This window comes from Aulonocara sp. 'chitande type north' Nkhata Bay, linkage group LG7 (genome assembly GCF_057382095.1).
Source record: "Aulonocara sp. 'chitande type north' Nkhata Bay isolate Kocher_YH1m ecotype deep benthic linkage group LG7, A_spYH_male_GT1.1, whole genome shotgun sequence".
Taxonomy (NCBI): domain Eukaryota; kingdom Metazoa; phylum Chordata; class Actinopteri; order Cichliformes; family Cichlidae; genus Aulonocara; species Aulonocara sp. 'chitande type north' Nkhata Bay.
The window spans coordinates 43,069,667-43,085,007 of NC_141350.1; the positions used below are offsets into that span (position 1 = coordinate 43,069,667).

The 15,341-nt window shown below is 39.9% G+C and overlaps 1 protein-coding gene across 2 annotated transcripts; it reads right to left on the reverse strand.

Annotated features, from left to right (window-relative positions):
* Nucleotides 1-1,152: 1,152 nt before the first annotated feature.
* On the reverse strand, nucleotides 1,153-11,065 carry LOC147325815 (plasminogen receptor (KT)-like). Of its 2 annotated transcripts, XM_086300528.1 has the most exons (4): nucleotides 9,902-11,065; nucleotides 3,855-3,985; nucleotides 3,629-3,738; nucleotides 1,153-2,735 (listed from the first exon to the last, which is right to left on the reverse strand). In XM_086300528.1, the coding sequence occupies exons 1-4, from the start codon at nucleotides 10,019-10,021 to the stop codon at nucleotides 2,608-2,610; spliced, it is 489 nt and encodes a 162-aa protein (XP_086156654.1). In that variant the 5' UTR covers nucleotides 10,022-11,065; the 3' UTR covers nucleotides 1,153-2,607. The 2 variants fall into 2 exon arrangements, with proteins under 2 accessions (XP_086156654.1, XP_086156652.1); XM_086300526.1 differs by lacking the exons at nucleotides 1,153-2,735; nucleotides 3,629-3,738; nucleotides 9,902-11,065 and adding an exon at nucleotides 6,653-8,695.
* Between the last annotated feature and the right edge of the window lie 4,276 nt (nucleotides 11,066-15,341).

A 15,341-nucleotide genomic window follows, 5' to 3' on the forward strand; every position in this document is an offset into this window, starting at 1 on the left:
ATGCTAACGAATGCACGGCTGCAGGTGAGTGAAAGTGCACCCACTCGCACATCACCTCTGACCTCTGCTGTGACATCTTTCACTAGTGAAAGATGGTGAAAGTGAAAAAGCAAAAAAAAAAAAAAGCAGATTTTTAATTATTTTTTAACACATAAAATTGCCCCAAACCTTCCCACCAAAAGGTTTTACCTTCATACTTTGAAATTGTACTAGTTGCAGATGCTGAAATGATGTCGGACTAAGTTTAAATTGTGCACTTGTTTATTTGCATTATTTTTGTATCAGCTCCATGAGTACAGGAGACATCCACAGCAACTGTAGGTCTGCAAACATTTTTAATCTCTATGACTACAACCAAATCCATTTAGACCCACTACTTTCCCACTACTCTCTGGAGGAGGTAATTAACTACACTGCTCATTGTCTGAGTAGTGTGATCACTGTGCGTTACTACATCATGCAGGTAGCTGTTCAGGAGACACTTGTGCAGCAAGCCTGGCTCAGACACAGGTTCCTGAAAGCTCCCCGTCTGCACCTGTGCCTTCAACTGTTTCGGCTTGTCCTGCTTGTGCCGCCTCCTCTCCTTCTTCTTGGTAGACATCAAGTGTTGCCACACAGATATTATGTGGAGGATGCAGCAGGCCCCCACAACTTTGGGAGGAAACAGAGGCCGACCCTCAAGGGCTCACAAGAAGATGGAGTGCCAGTGTGTTTTGAGGATGTAAAGTAGGATCTTTAATATTTCTGGCCTTTGCTGAGCTCTGGCTCTGCTAGTTTCACTGTTTCTCTGTTGGGGAATCCTCTCACACTCAAACTGTGAAATATGCTCCACTCCAGTCCACTGAATGGCTGTGGAAAATATGAAAGAGGACATAACTTTACACATTAACTTCTAACAATTTAAGCCCAAAGAGTCATCCTGAGAAATGTCATTTAATATGCAGCATTTCATTATCACGTTAAAAAACAAACAAACCCCACATACTGCTTAAGTTGCTGCTCTTTGAGATTAAAAGATCTCATTACATTAACAGAAACACTGACATCCCTGCTCTACAGCTTTGCATTCAGGGGGTGTCCTTGTCACAAAGATCAATTCAGACACTGAAATCTTTTCAATTTTCTTTTTTTATTAATTTAAATTTTTTTCCAGATGTCAAACACAAAGTATAGATATCAGCACCTTGGAATCTACTGTGATGGCTTAAAAAAGTTGGAGGTCCAACAGCTTTGTATTGAAGCTCCCTCACACCTACAATTAAAATTTTAGTGTTGAAAATAATACATTTTATCTGTCAATACAAATGTCTGAGAATCTTTACCAATAATGCACCATTACATTTTGATCACTTCAGCTGTTGGTTATCGGCAACTGCAAAAGTTACCAGCCTGGCAGAGGGCATTTCATCAAAACAAAGCTTCTTAGAAAGTAACACGTCTATGACCTGGATAGAAAAGAACCACAGACTGAATACAAAGGATGGATTGTAGCCACTGAAATGAGAAAGAAAGGGCAAGCCTTTGCTGTTCCAGGACAGCAGGAGCTGAATGTAAAGGAGAAAAAGTGGAGGGTTTGGATGCTACGTCCATCTTTTGCATACAGTCTATCATCTAAACAGAGAGGCAAGTGACCTGCAACAGTCATCAGTGTTTCAGGAGCTTTTTAAAGGCGATGTATTACACATAAGAGCCAGATAAAATGAGCTGTTATGAAGAGTGTTTAAGAGAATTTCTGCTCTGCACTGGTCTAATTGCAGCTTTGACCAACAATCATTGTCTTACCACTTTGTTCAATCATCATCATTACATTCATGAACCAGGCTTATAGCAGCTGGTATTCTTGTTCATCTAAATACAACAAAACCCCCCAGAGAGATAACATAAACTGATTAATATTACTATCAATTTCCCTTCAAGTCCATCATACATAATCAAAGCAAACCCTGGAAAATAACAACTTAAAGAAAACACTGATGATATAACTGCAATTGTGCAATATTTAGAGACAAGTTATCTGCTGTGGTCACACAATGCTCTTATAACACTGTAATAAAACTTAACTCATGGATCAACATGTGGCATACACCAATCAGGCATAACATTATGACCACTAGCAAAGTGAGTAACACTGATTCAGACTATTCAACACGGAGGCCACACCTGGCATCTTGGTGCCAGATATCATGTGATGGGTCAGGGCCGCTTTGGCAGCAAAAGGGCGACCAACACAGTGTTAGTTAGGTAGTCATAATGTAATGCCCGATTGGTGTATCTGAAAGACTGAAATGAGACAGAATAAGGAGCCTTTCGTTCAATAAAGGTCAACCTGACAGAGAGAAATAGCAGAGCCTTAAAATTTTCCATGATAGAGGACGTTTGTTCTATAAATTATTACATTATTTCTCCAAGAAGGAGCTGAGGCCGCTTTTACCTTAATGCTACATAAAGTATAGTTGTGTATCGTTTAGGGAGTGGGTATGTTTTGGACAGCTAAACCTGAGGTTTCTTTGTGAGCCACTTCCCCGTCTTTGTGGTTTGTTGAAAACGAAATGTACAGTGGCTGCAGCTCCTCTCTGGAACCACGCTGTTAGACAATAACTAATTACATTATTTCTCCAAGAAGGCGCTGAGGCTGCTTTTAGCACGGCGGGCCTTCTCTATGCTCTCAAAGGTTGGAGTCCCTTGAGGTAACTGTAGACGGTCATTTTCAGTCTCCATGATATTCTCAGCTTCCCCTAAAGACATCATGAAAAACACATTTAATGGGTATAATTAGTGACTGCAATCTTTTTTAAAAATGTCATTAATGAATAACTAAACACAATATTTGTTAAACATTTAGATGCATTATTTGGTAAACAGTAAGGTCCATTTGGACAGAGACTTTTTCTTTTTTAGCATTTTGGTTCTGTTCATTACCACAATTAATTTTAAATATAACAACTTTAAATATAATTAACTCAGATCCAGTTGAACTGCCGACTGTCAGCCTTAATTCAGTGGGTTGAACAAAAAGATTGCACAAAAATGTGAGAACTAAAATGCAATCCCATCATTTCAGGACATCAAAAGTAACTGGACAAATAAAATAAAATGTATTCATTTGAATCGTGCTAATGCAAGCGCCACACCTCAAATCAACTCCAGGGCTTCTATCTGCTTAATTGATAATGACATAACAAAGGAAGTGCCCACACCTGCCCATGAAATAGCCTTTCAGTCAAATGTCCAATTACTTTTTGTCCCTTTAAAAAGCGGGGGGCACACGTTAAGGGGCCGGAACTCCAAAACCTTCATCCGATTTGAATGTGGATTTTCTCATATGAAAGCTGGGCGTCTACACATTATATAGATGCCCATCATAGCGGAAAGTGGAAATTGTTTTGGTAAACAGACACTATTCACGTATTTAAATATATATATGGACCTAACTGTATATTAGAGCCTGTGTTTTCTGGATATAGTGAGTCTGTGTTCTGCTGTTCAAAGTAAAATAATCCTCTAAAACCAAAGCAAAGAATCACTATATAATGCTTGATAAGGATTTATTTACCCGTCTGTGCACCCTCTTTTTAAATGTTAAACAGGTTTCCTTAAGATGATGATGCCTGTAAGTGTGTAGCTTTACCTCTCATACGATTAATAAGCGTTCCATAGGCGCTGTCCATCTGGTAGGCAAATATGAAACTGAGAGGTATGATGGGAGCCAGCATGCCTGGGTTCTTTCTTTTAATAGCTCTAAAGAAAAATGATGATAAACAGAAGACAATATTTAACTGCAAAGATAAAAGCACAACACAGAGATGAGTCTGTGTGTGTTTGTGTCAGATCTTTGTGAGGTGTTAGAATCTCACCCTGCAGTTAGTCCCACTGTGGCCACCGCAAAGAAACTGCCAAAGTATTTCAGAAACTCTCTGGACCAGGCGATCTGCATCGCCATCTGCCGCTCTCTCATCTGGTTCTGCATCAGAATCTGGCGCTCCATCTGGGCACATGCACGCGCGCACACAGACACACAAAAATAAATTAAGAAGAAATAAAATTTTCCCTGCTTGGTAAGATTTCATTTTCAGTTATAATCAATTTCAGTCAATTACTGTTGATCAGAGCTGTAATAATCATCTGATTCATCAGTTAATTGTTTTATGAGAGTACAGACAGTTTAAAAGAGATCTCCATAAGCACCAAAGGCTTAGTACTTTTTAAAAAAAAGCCCCTAAAAACTTGTAGGAAGTGTACATTACGTGAACAGAGATGTGATTAGTTGGGAGCACAGACTGAACTTCTATGTATGCTTGAGAAGTTTCTTTGGAATTTTTTTTAAGTCATGAAACTAAACCCTGGAATCCACTGCTGTAAACATGCCAACTACAAACACTACGCTCTAGGGAAGGAGGAAGTGACAAACTTTTCATCTCCACAATCTGGGTGTTTCGTACTCCTGACATCGACTCTTGGCTGTACACTCTTTAGGTTCAATGGAAATTACAGGAATGACTTCTGTAATTGACAGTGTTTGTTCTTTTAAAGCCAGCATCCGCTGAAACAAACTAGTGAGTAGTCTGAGCACACTTAAGGGTGTCCCCCTTTAACGGCCCATGTTGTGAATGAGTGAAGAATGCAATTATGAAAAGAAAGCATTTCCCGCTCCTCCACACCATGTGTATGAGCTGCAGGAACGGGAAATGGGGTGACACGTTCGCTGAAAGGTCAGCTTTCATGACGGCTTCATCTGGGTCACAAAAAAGGAAGTAAATGGAAGATAGAGGATGTTAAATTTGAATAAACTATCCTGAAACTCACTCCAGCATCTAAGTACATAGATGCTGCAGGGTCTCCATCTTATAAAAATGAAGCAGTTCAATATGCCCATATACACAAATACGTAACATAAGTAAAGATCACTGCACATCTTTGCTCAGCCACCAGTTTCACATTATTAGTTAGTTTGTCTCCAAAGCACTCAACCTGAAATGGCCCTCTGATGTACTCATTCCTAATCATGTCCTTCATGGTCACTCCAAACAAAAAAATCTTAACATCTTCAACTCTGTCACCTCCAGTTTTCCAAACCACACATCATAGCATCTTAAAAACCTTTCCTTTCAGTCTGCAACTATCCATCACAAATTAGCGCTGACACTCGTCTCCACCCACTGTTACTTTGGATGGTTGGATGCTATTTAAACTCATCCACTTTCACTGCCTCTGCTCCTTCAATATTCTGCCCATCTCCCTCTCATTTTTGTGCTGATGCCAAATGACTCATGAGTGTTTATAATAATGAACACTTATAACAACAATAATAATGATAATGTGTCATCTACATTAAAGACTTCAGGGTCTTTGTATAACATTCTTTACCATTTTCTGTTTCTACAGGCTGTTTGTATGGGATAGCTACGAACCCATAAGTGATAAATTAGCCCTATCAGTGTAGCTGTGCAATTCAAAACTAGACAAACATATCTGCTGGTGGGAATATCAAAAGGAAAAGATTTGGTTTTGGCAAGCTCAGACAAGCAGCAGACTGTGACTCTGGGACAGGACTGGAAAAAGCAGAAATGAACCAACACAGTCTGAGGGTGACATTTGTGAAGGGTGCAAGTATGAACACAAAGCGGGACACTAACTTGAAAACAGATGCACACAAATCATCATGATCTACACATTGGAAGAAGGAAAAGAAACAGATGTAACATGTGAGAAAGAAAAGCAGAGCAAATACATGCGGAAAATATGTGCAGCAGGTATTCCTGATGAATACAAAATATTTCATGTTAGGGTTTTTTTGTGGATTAAGGTTTTTTTTTTTTGCATGTTTGCAAACTTTGACTTTTGGGAACTCTGTATGCTCTGATGCTTTTAAAAATGATTTGTCCAAAATTGGATATGGAGTAATGTTCCTAAATGCACTAGTAAATCCACAAAGAAAGGACTCAAGGACCTGAGGTGCCTAACCAATGCTAAGATTTCAATTCTATTGAAATATTGCCAGGGGATTGAAAATAGGCATTTAAAAAAGCATCTTACAGTTACAGTAATTTGGAAAGATTTCAGAAAGCTTTGACCCTCTTTGACTCCATCTTTCCAAAGAAAGTTCCTCCTGCTTAAGACAGCAATATGAACATCTGAGCCCAGTGGTGTATTTCCACAGAAGAATTTCTTTTTGTGACTAAAAATTGAGGAAGAGTGTCCAAATGTGTTTAACTTTTTTTTTTGGCAGCAATAAACATGACAGTTTACTTATTTTAATTTAAGACATGTTTAATTTTAATTAAGTTTAAAACTTTTTTATTTAATGTAAAATTATATATATTTTTAAATTTACTTTCAAATTCTTCAGTTGCTGAATGGGCTGCATAGTTTTCATAAATTGCATAGTTCAGAATAGCTATAATTGTACCAGATGGTTGCATTCAGTTAAGTTGGACTAGACCAGTGGTTCTTAACCTTGTTGGAGGTACCGAACCCCACCAGTTTCATATGCGCATTCACCGAACCCCTCTTTAGTGAAATTTTATTTTATTTTTTTCAAATTCAAGACATAGATATGTTTTTTTACTGGTGCACAAAATGAGCCGTACATGAACATCACCTTGTTCAAAGAACAAAACCAACACAATGCATGAACTTACAACAAATTACATACCTGCAAATCAGTGTGACTTCTGCTGTTGCCTTTGAGAGACCAGTTCAGATATGCGTGGCTTCACCTTGGCAAGTGCCAGTCTCATGTCATTTTCACAGAAAAGTCTGTTCCTTTTCTTCGTTTTTATGTCCAGCATCGTCGAAAAGGATTGCTCGCAAAGATATGTTGTAACAAATGATATAAAAAAATCCAGGGCTTTCTTAGCAATAATTGGATACTTGTCCATTTGTCGACACCAAAACGTTGAGAGTGTTGTTGTTCTGAAGAGTTGCTGTTGAACCTGGCTCTGCTGAATTTCAATGATTTCGTCAAGGTATTCATCATTGACATCTGCTGTCTCAACAGCAAACGTGAACGGCTGTCTCACCCATGCTGGATATGACTCTCTTGTAGGGAAATATCTGTCGAGAGACTTTGCAAGCTCATCTAAGTGCGTTGCAATTGTTTGCTTCAGTTCCGTGGATACAGAAACATCTCCGATTCCAGACACATCTTCGACCTTACTTACACAGTTGTCCAGAAGGGGGAAGTTTGCAAAGTTGTTGTTCTCTGTTCGTCGTTTCCATAACGTTAGCTTTTTTTGAAAAGCCTTCAGGTGTTCTTCCGCTTCTATGATATTGACTCCACCACCCTGCATCTGCTGATTGAGATGATTGAGAGCTGCGAATATATCAGCCATGTACGCTAAAATGAGAATGAACTCAGGATTTTTGAAGCAATCTGCATGACAGTGTTGGTGCTCTTGCAAAAACAGGGCTAATTCCACACGCATGGCAAAAACACGATTCAGCACCTGTCCCCGGGATAACCACCGAACATTAGAATGGTACAGAAGTACCTCGAATTCAGAGCCCATTTCTTTACACAGCTCACTGAAGATGCGGTGCCTCAGAGCACTATTTCGCACATAGTTCACACATTCCACCACGGTTTTTAATACTTCTGCCATTTTTGGAGGCAAGGTTTTTGTTGCCAATGCATGCCTGTGCAAAATACAATGAGTCACAATGATGTGTGGTGCATCGGCTTTTACTAGCGCACCAAAACCAGAGTTTCTTCCCAGCATGACGGGAGCTCCGTCTGTACAAACTGCAGAAACCATGTCCCATGAAAGATTGTTGTCTCCGAAGAAGTCATCCACAAGCTTCTTCACATCGGCTGCCTTAGTTGTTGTTGTAAGAGGCTTACAAAATAAAAAATCTTCTTTTATCATGTCATCTTTCACATAGCGCACAAAAACAGTAAGCTGGCTTAGATTAGCAACGTCTGTGCTCCCATCGAGCTGAAGGCTGAATTTTGCCGGGCTTGAAATCAGATCGGCGACTACTTGAGCCAAGATGTCTTTACTCATGTCTTCTATTCTGTCGCTGACGGTGTCATTTGAAAGAGGAATTTGTGATAATTTACCTTCGGCCGCTGTTCCGAGTATCAGATTTGCCATCTTTAACGCGGCTGGTTTCACGAGTGTTTCACCAATGGTGTGTGGCTTGCCCTGCTTTGCGATCAGGTAAGCAACTTCGTACGATGCTGTGAGGATCGGTTTGTTAACGGGTACAAATCCAAGAGCAGGCAGAGTGGGCCTTTCATCGAATCTGGCTCTCTTCACCTTGAATTCAGCAAGTGTTGTGTTCTTGTATTCCCCGTCTCCATGCAGCTTCAAGAAGTGTTCCTTTAGTTTTGCCGGTGCGAGACTAGAGTTGCTCAATTTGGCGTTGCAAATCATGCAGATAGGACGCTCACTCCCATCACGTTCCGTGATACATGTAAATCCATATTGTACATATTCGTCCAACCACTTTCTTTTTTTGCCCGACATAGTTAGTATGGATTAAAATGTTAAAAAAAAAATCACGCGAAGTACTACCACGACATTCACATGTTGACTACTGCGCGCGCTACATTCCCCGCAGCCCTGATTGGCCAAGCAGTGTAGCATGATCGTCTGCAGCCAGTGATGGCCAGAAGGGGGCGTGTCATCACAAATTTACACGATAATTCGGGCGTGGCTGGACCTCTGCGACCTCCGCAGTGGAGGCTCTGCCGAACCCCTGAGACCGACTCACCGAACCCCTAGGGTTCGATCGAACCCAGGTTAAGAACCACTGGACTAGACTGTAATACAAACCATTCAATTTGTCAACAATAAAACTGACTGAAATGAGAGAAAGACTGAGTGTGAGACTTTGATATTAGATAAAATGAATATTGATAAAGTTTATCTTTATGTACAGAATATGAATATCGCAAAATATTTTAAAAAAAAATCACAATAATATCGTATCGTGCTTTAAATATTGTGATAATATCGTATCGCGAGTTGTATGGTGATTCCCACCTCTACCCCCTACTATAAATCCATTTTGATGGCACCAATTCCTCATTCCTAGGAAGTCCATTCTCAAAATATGTGTACCGTACATATGAGCAGCCACAGGAGATTTTTGAAACTGTGTATCAGGCACCGAACTAGACCACATGTTAGAATATGTATCCCCGCCTTCCAGAACTGCTTTACAGACTTGGATCCACATCTTACTAACACACTATAAGAGCTAGAAAAATGAGAAGAGTGAGGTTAAAGCTGAGTGTATGCTCACCCCAGTCCAGAAGCCATAGCATGATCTTCACCAGGGTGACAAACTTTTTTTCTACCTGTGCAAGTTTCCTCTTTAAGTAGAATCACAGTGGTACCTGCTGTGAAATCACTTTGGGCTGGTTTTTGACTTTGGTGTGTAGTAATACTTAAACACTAAAAGAAAGATGGTATGCGTGTCGTCATTAGGACAGGGGTTTGTGTCAGTGTGTGGGACAAAGGAAGTAACGCACAGTGATCACACTACTCAGACAATGAGCAGTGTAGTTAATTACCTCCTCCAGAGAGTAGTGGGAAAGTAGTGGGTCTAAATGGATTTGGTTGTAGTCATAGAGATTAAAAATGTTTGCAGACCTACAGTTGCTGTGGATGTCTCCTGTACTCATGGAGCTGATACAAAAATAATGCAAATAAACAAGTGCACAATTTAAACTTAGTCCGACATCATTTCAGCATCTGCAACTAGTACAATTTCAAAGTATGAAGGTAAAACCTTTTGGTGGGAAGGTTTGGGGCAATTTTATGTGTTAAAAAATAATTAAAAATCTGCTTTTTTTTTTTTTTTTTTTGCTTTTTCACTTTCACCATCTTTCACTAGTGAAAGATGTCACAGCAGAGGTCAGAGGTGATGTGCGAGTGGGTGCACTTTCACTCACCTGCAGCCGTGCATTCGTTAGCATGAATTCTTGTTGCTTTTTTAAATTGTCATCCATGGATTTGGACAGCAGGACACCCATGGCTGCGTTGGCGTTTCTGTGAATTAAACACGCAGTCATTCAAACGTGCTGCTCTGCTCTCATCACAACAGCAAACAAAATTCCAGAGTCGGGCTTAGAAAAGCCACCTGCTTCAAACTGGATTTGTTTCAGCATGTAGTGACCTCTTCAGTCCTTCAGTGTCTCTTCACTTCAGCTTTAGCTTTAAGCCTCAACTCATTTTAAGCTTTCCCGTTAAGTTAGCGAATAACAACACGACTACTGTCTACACAGAGGAAGTATTTGCAACCCACCAAAAGGTTTTACCAGAGAAAAAGAGGGGAAAGTGTTTTTTTTTTTTTTTTAACTTTTACACCAATTCAGGATTTTTAATAATGTCAACTCTAAGAAGCATATTTGTTTACAAAATGGTCACAAATAACAGGAAAAGGCGTTGATTTTTGTCAGATAAGACGATGAATTCGCCTCCTTCAAAAATACTGTAAATGCTTCAGCTAGAACCACAGTTACTGCCAAATGCAATAAATACTGAAGCACTTCCACAGGTAAGTGCTTACGAGCTTTATCTTATGATTGCCTATCAGGTATGCTTTTTGACTTGTGCTATGTTTAAAGTGATAAATGTTACAAGGTCAACAGTAATAAAATAGCTGGCTCCTTTTTTTTGAATGAAGGTGATACATGCGTGCAGCTTCATGCATACAGAATGGATGAGGTGCTGCAACTGAGACCCGCCGTTTGTCTTTTCTGGTCGGCGAGTGGAGAATCACACAGGCTGGTCTGCAAAGAGAGCTTTAGGATGCTTCCTCCCACTGTCCACTGCATCGTCCATCCACAGGGTTTGCAGGGCTGGCTCAACCCATGGCTGCCACACCACTAAGATGTTTTCAGAAATATGCAAGCATGCAACAATCATGTTTTACAGTCCTGTGGTCTCAGCCTCAGATACTTATTAAATCACACAAAGCTCATGTAGAAACAAACAAACGAACAAAATATGTTCTCCTTAATTTCTGTCAACCACACGTTTCCAGCTATCATGGTTGCTAGGCAACCTGGGCAGCGCGACGGAGGCTGGACCGTCCCATTTCACAAGCCTCGCACTTCCGGCCTTAGCGGTCTTTGAGTACGCGGCCCTTGAGGACCATTGAGGCTGCGTACTTTAAGGCTGCAGACCCTGAATTGGGATACAGCCATGAAAAAATATTGCCGTAATATGAAGCGATAGACTTTTTCATATCGTCATCCATATGTGTCGTTATATCGAACAGCCCTATTTTGAACTCTCCTCGTCCTTTGAGTGCGCAGTCGCCTTTGTTATATAGCAAGGTATTTAAAATGAATAAATAAATATCCCGTTCGTTTCAATACACATGATCTGAGCATGCGCGGAATGACACGGAGCTATTCTTTGATCCTTTGATCTTCTCAAAGGGGAGACTGTGACGTGACGGTCGACCGCACGTCACAGTCTCCCGTGACGGTTGACGTCACCATCTCTGCCACATGAGTTTATAAATAGAGGTGCTTTAACACAGTTTACCTTGGTGCGTCTTCGGTAACAGCGACTTGTTTTTGCAAAGCAGGAGTCTTTGACAAAGGTAATACCTTTACATTTAAATAATTCAGGGAACATTTTTTTTCTTTTGACACTTGTCCCTGCAGCAGTTACAAAGTTAGTCAATGGAGAGAATAGCTCAGCGTTTAGAGGCTCTCATAGAGCAAAATAGAATGATTAATGCAAGGATGGACAACATTGAAAGGCAGTTCAGTGTACGAAAGAAAGAGACTGAGAATGTGAGGCGTGAGAAAGCACCACAGAGTGCTTTTGCCAACTTCGCAAGTAACGTAGGTCTAGGTCTAGGTCTAGGTCTTGCCATAACGGGCGCTATTTATTACCTGCCCACCTTGATTGGCTAATTATAACATAATAACTATACTGTGCTCTCATTTATGTTCAGTTTTATTTTGCCCTCACCTCCCAACCAGTCATGACAGAAGACTGCCCCACACTGAGCCTGGTTCTGTCACAGGTTTCTTCCTGTTAAAAGGGAGTTTTTCCTGTCCACCGTTGCTCATAGGGAATCACTTGATTGTTGGGGTTGAATCTTTGGATTGAATTTAATTGCCTTAAACTGAAAATCAAAAATTCAAGTGAGGGGTTGACCAGGGCTCGTTAGGTGGGTTGTTTTTTTTATTTGTAATTTGATAATTAAAATAAAGAAAAATTATATTTAAAAATATATATTAATTGCTCTGTGTGTTTACTTCAATGAAGACGTGTATTTTTTGTGATAGAAAAATATAAATTGTCCAAAATATTTGAGAGTTTTTAAATTAGCACTGCATGAGTTTAACTGTGGCACAGACAGCTGTCAATCCTGGTGAGTGAGAGTTCAACCTCCAAACTGAACCCAGTGTGTTACTCGCAGAATCACAGATTTACTCACATTTACTGATTGTTCTGTAGGGTCTTTACAATTTTCAGCCCCTTCAGGTGACTGTTGTCTTCTGACTCCATCTTTAGGGTTTAGTTAGATTAAATATTTAACCAGTTAATTCAAGAATGAAAGACACATTTATCACAAAGGCACTCTTATAATGTAGATTAAATGTGTGTTGACATAACATCTAGATATATGATTAGAAAGAGAGAAATGTTGTAATGACATGAACAAAGTGCAGTATTCCAAGATGGCATCAGAGTTTTAACACCTTTTATACTCATGTTTTTATAATTATGTTAAGTGTAAAAGCTCAAAGATGATGACATAGATGCATCTGTTTCTGTTATTATCACAATAATCACAACATAAATGAATATTGTGACATTTTTTCTGTGCTGTATTAAGGTTACCAGAGTCAGCTGGGGATTCATGAACATCATCAGTGATGTTTCTCCACAGCGGGCTCATCAGTACCTGGTGACAGAAGGTCAATCCAGCTCTGACTTGAGGCTGTTCAAGAATCAGCTCCACTTGATCTGGTTCCACCTCTACCACAGGCAGAGAAACACAGGGTGAGATATTTTTAAGTGACCTGCACGTCTTTTTGTACAGAACAAACAGATGTAGTGAAGCCGTAGCGTTGCTCAACCCGAGAATGATGATATGTGTTTGCGTGTAAACATAATAAGATTTGACCTTGGTGAGTTTTTCTATGACGTCACAGTAAAAGTTTCATATTTTTTTATTGGCTGAGGACCAAAGTTGCTGAGAATTCAAGTAAACATCTTATGATGTGTTTTCCGTCTTCTAGTCTGATAGTAGACATATATTTCACTTAATTTAGTCTAAATTACACTGAGTGCTTTTATTAGTAGGCCATCAGATTTATTGGAAAACATATTTATCACTTCCACCTCTTCTTTAAGTCAAAGAGTTATTTTTATTGATGGCATGAAGTTGGCTTTAAAGTGAGTTGTAAGGTCTCGGGGTTGATATTGTTACAGCATCAACTTGATCACAAACTCACAACCGTTGAACTAAAACACAATGTAAATTCAATGAAATAGAAAGACGGGTGAAACAGAGACATAAAGTCATCGATATAATATGCAAAACATACTGGCCCATGCTTTGAGGCAGAAATAAACACCTTACAGATATTTTTAAGAACATTTGAACTTCTTCTGACTTAAATTTGTCTCTCCAGCTTCAGCTTGCCATGGTCATACCTCAGCATGGGCATGCATCTTCCTCAGGTGCACCAGTGGAACCAACATGCAGTACAATAGTTCCTACATGAGAATTTCCACAATAAATGTCCTAATGACATATAAAATATGCATAGTGCAAAACAAAATATGTTAACTAAAAGTATGGCAGTAAAACTCCCACCAAATGACAAACCTATTGTGATTTCTGCCTAAACACATTATAGTAGGAACATGCTTACATTTTAGCATTTATTCTGCTTCTAGCAATAGCACAGTTTTGTGTACTGGCCTATCAAGATACGCTGGTTTGACAGTCCTTTTCCCATCCCTATCCAAAATTGAATCACAGAGAAAAAGCTTAACCATTCTAATACTTCCATCTACGCTTGGATATACCTCTGTTACTCTTGCCAGTTTCCACTTTTTCCTTGGAGAATTGTCTTCTTGAAGAATAACAATATCTTTCACCTTTGCACTCCTTTTATCTTTTTGCCAGATCTGTCTCTGTTGAAGAGTGAGAAGATATTCCTTCTTCCACCTTGTCCAGAATTAATTGGCTAAAAACTAAACTTGGCGCCATCTCCTTCTCAAGTACAGGTCCCTGCTCACAAATTTGCCAGGAGCGGGTAGAATAATGCTGGCCTTCATCATGAGAATATGATTTGGTGTACGAGGCTCTAAATTTGGGTCATTTAGGTTCTCTACTACTAGGTGCTATTCACAATAACCATAACTTCATAAAGACACGTTCTGAGTGAGGAAGTGTCAAGTCTCTTAGAAGTGTGATCTAGAATAGTCGTTAAAACGCATCTAATAGTCCTAATTTGCCTTCCCCAAAAACCTCTCATGTGGCTTGAAGAGGGGTGCTCAGAACAAACTTACATCTGCATTGTTTCAACTGTTCTTTGTCAAAATCATTCAGTGCATTTAAAAGCTCTCCATCCATTTCTCCTTTTTTTTCAGGGTCGCGGGGGGCGCTGGAGCCTATCCCAGCTGTCATAGGGCGAGAGGTGGGGTACACCCTGGACAGGTCGCCAGTCTAACACACAGGGATGGACAACCATTTGCACCTACGGGCAATTTAGATTTTTCAATTAACCTATCCCTACAAACTGCATGTCTTTGGACAGTGGGAGGAAGCCGGAGTACCCGGAGATAACCCATGCAAACACGGTTGGAATTGAACTCAGGACCTTCTTGCTGTGAGGCAAAAGTGCTAACCACCGTGCCACCGTGCTGCCCTCAAAAGCTCTCCCTTAGCACCAAAATAATTTAGTACCTTGGTCACACCTGATTACATGTCCACAAATAGAAATAAAACAACATGATGCATTCATAAAATGATCAGTTGTAAGGTCATCCAACATTTCATTATGTATTGCTCTAGAACACATACATGTACAAAGAAGACCATACCTTTTAAGTTCTTTTCTACCCTCTTTTACATAAAAAGGTCCAAAACAGTCAATGCCACAGTAGGAGAATGGGGGTGTTGTTTCCATTCTATCCTCTGGTAAATCTGACCTCCCATGATCTTGACTATGTCTCCTGTACTTTGTGCAGGTTGTGCACTTGTAGATGTGAGAAGCAACTGAATCGCTGCATCCTGTAATGCATACTCTATTGGAGCGCAGCTCAGTGACAGTTATTCCTCTTCCTTGGTGCTGCACCTTTTCGTGGTACTGTTTAATAAGTAAACACAACATGACTTGATTTGGGGAT

Excerpts from the sequence above, each read along its gene's own strand:
- LOC147325815 (XM_086300526.1), bottom strand. The coding sequence starts at position 8,468 with ATGTCGGGCAAAAAAAGAAAGTGGTTGGACGAATATGTACAATATGGA.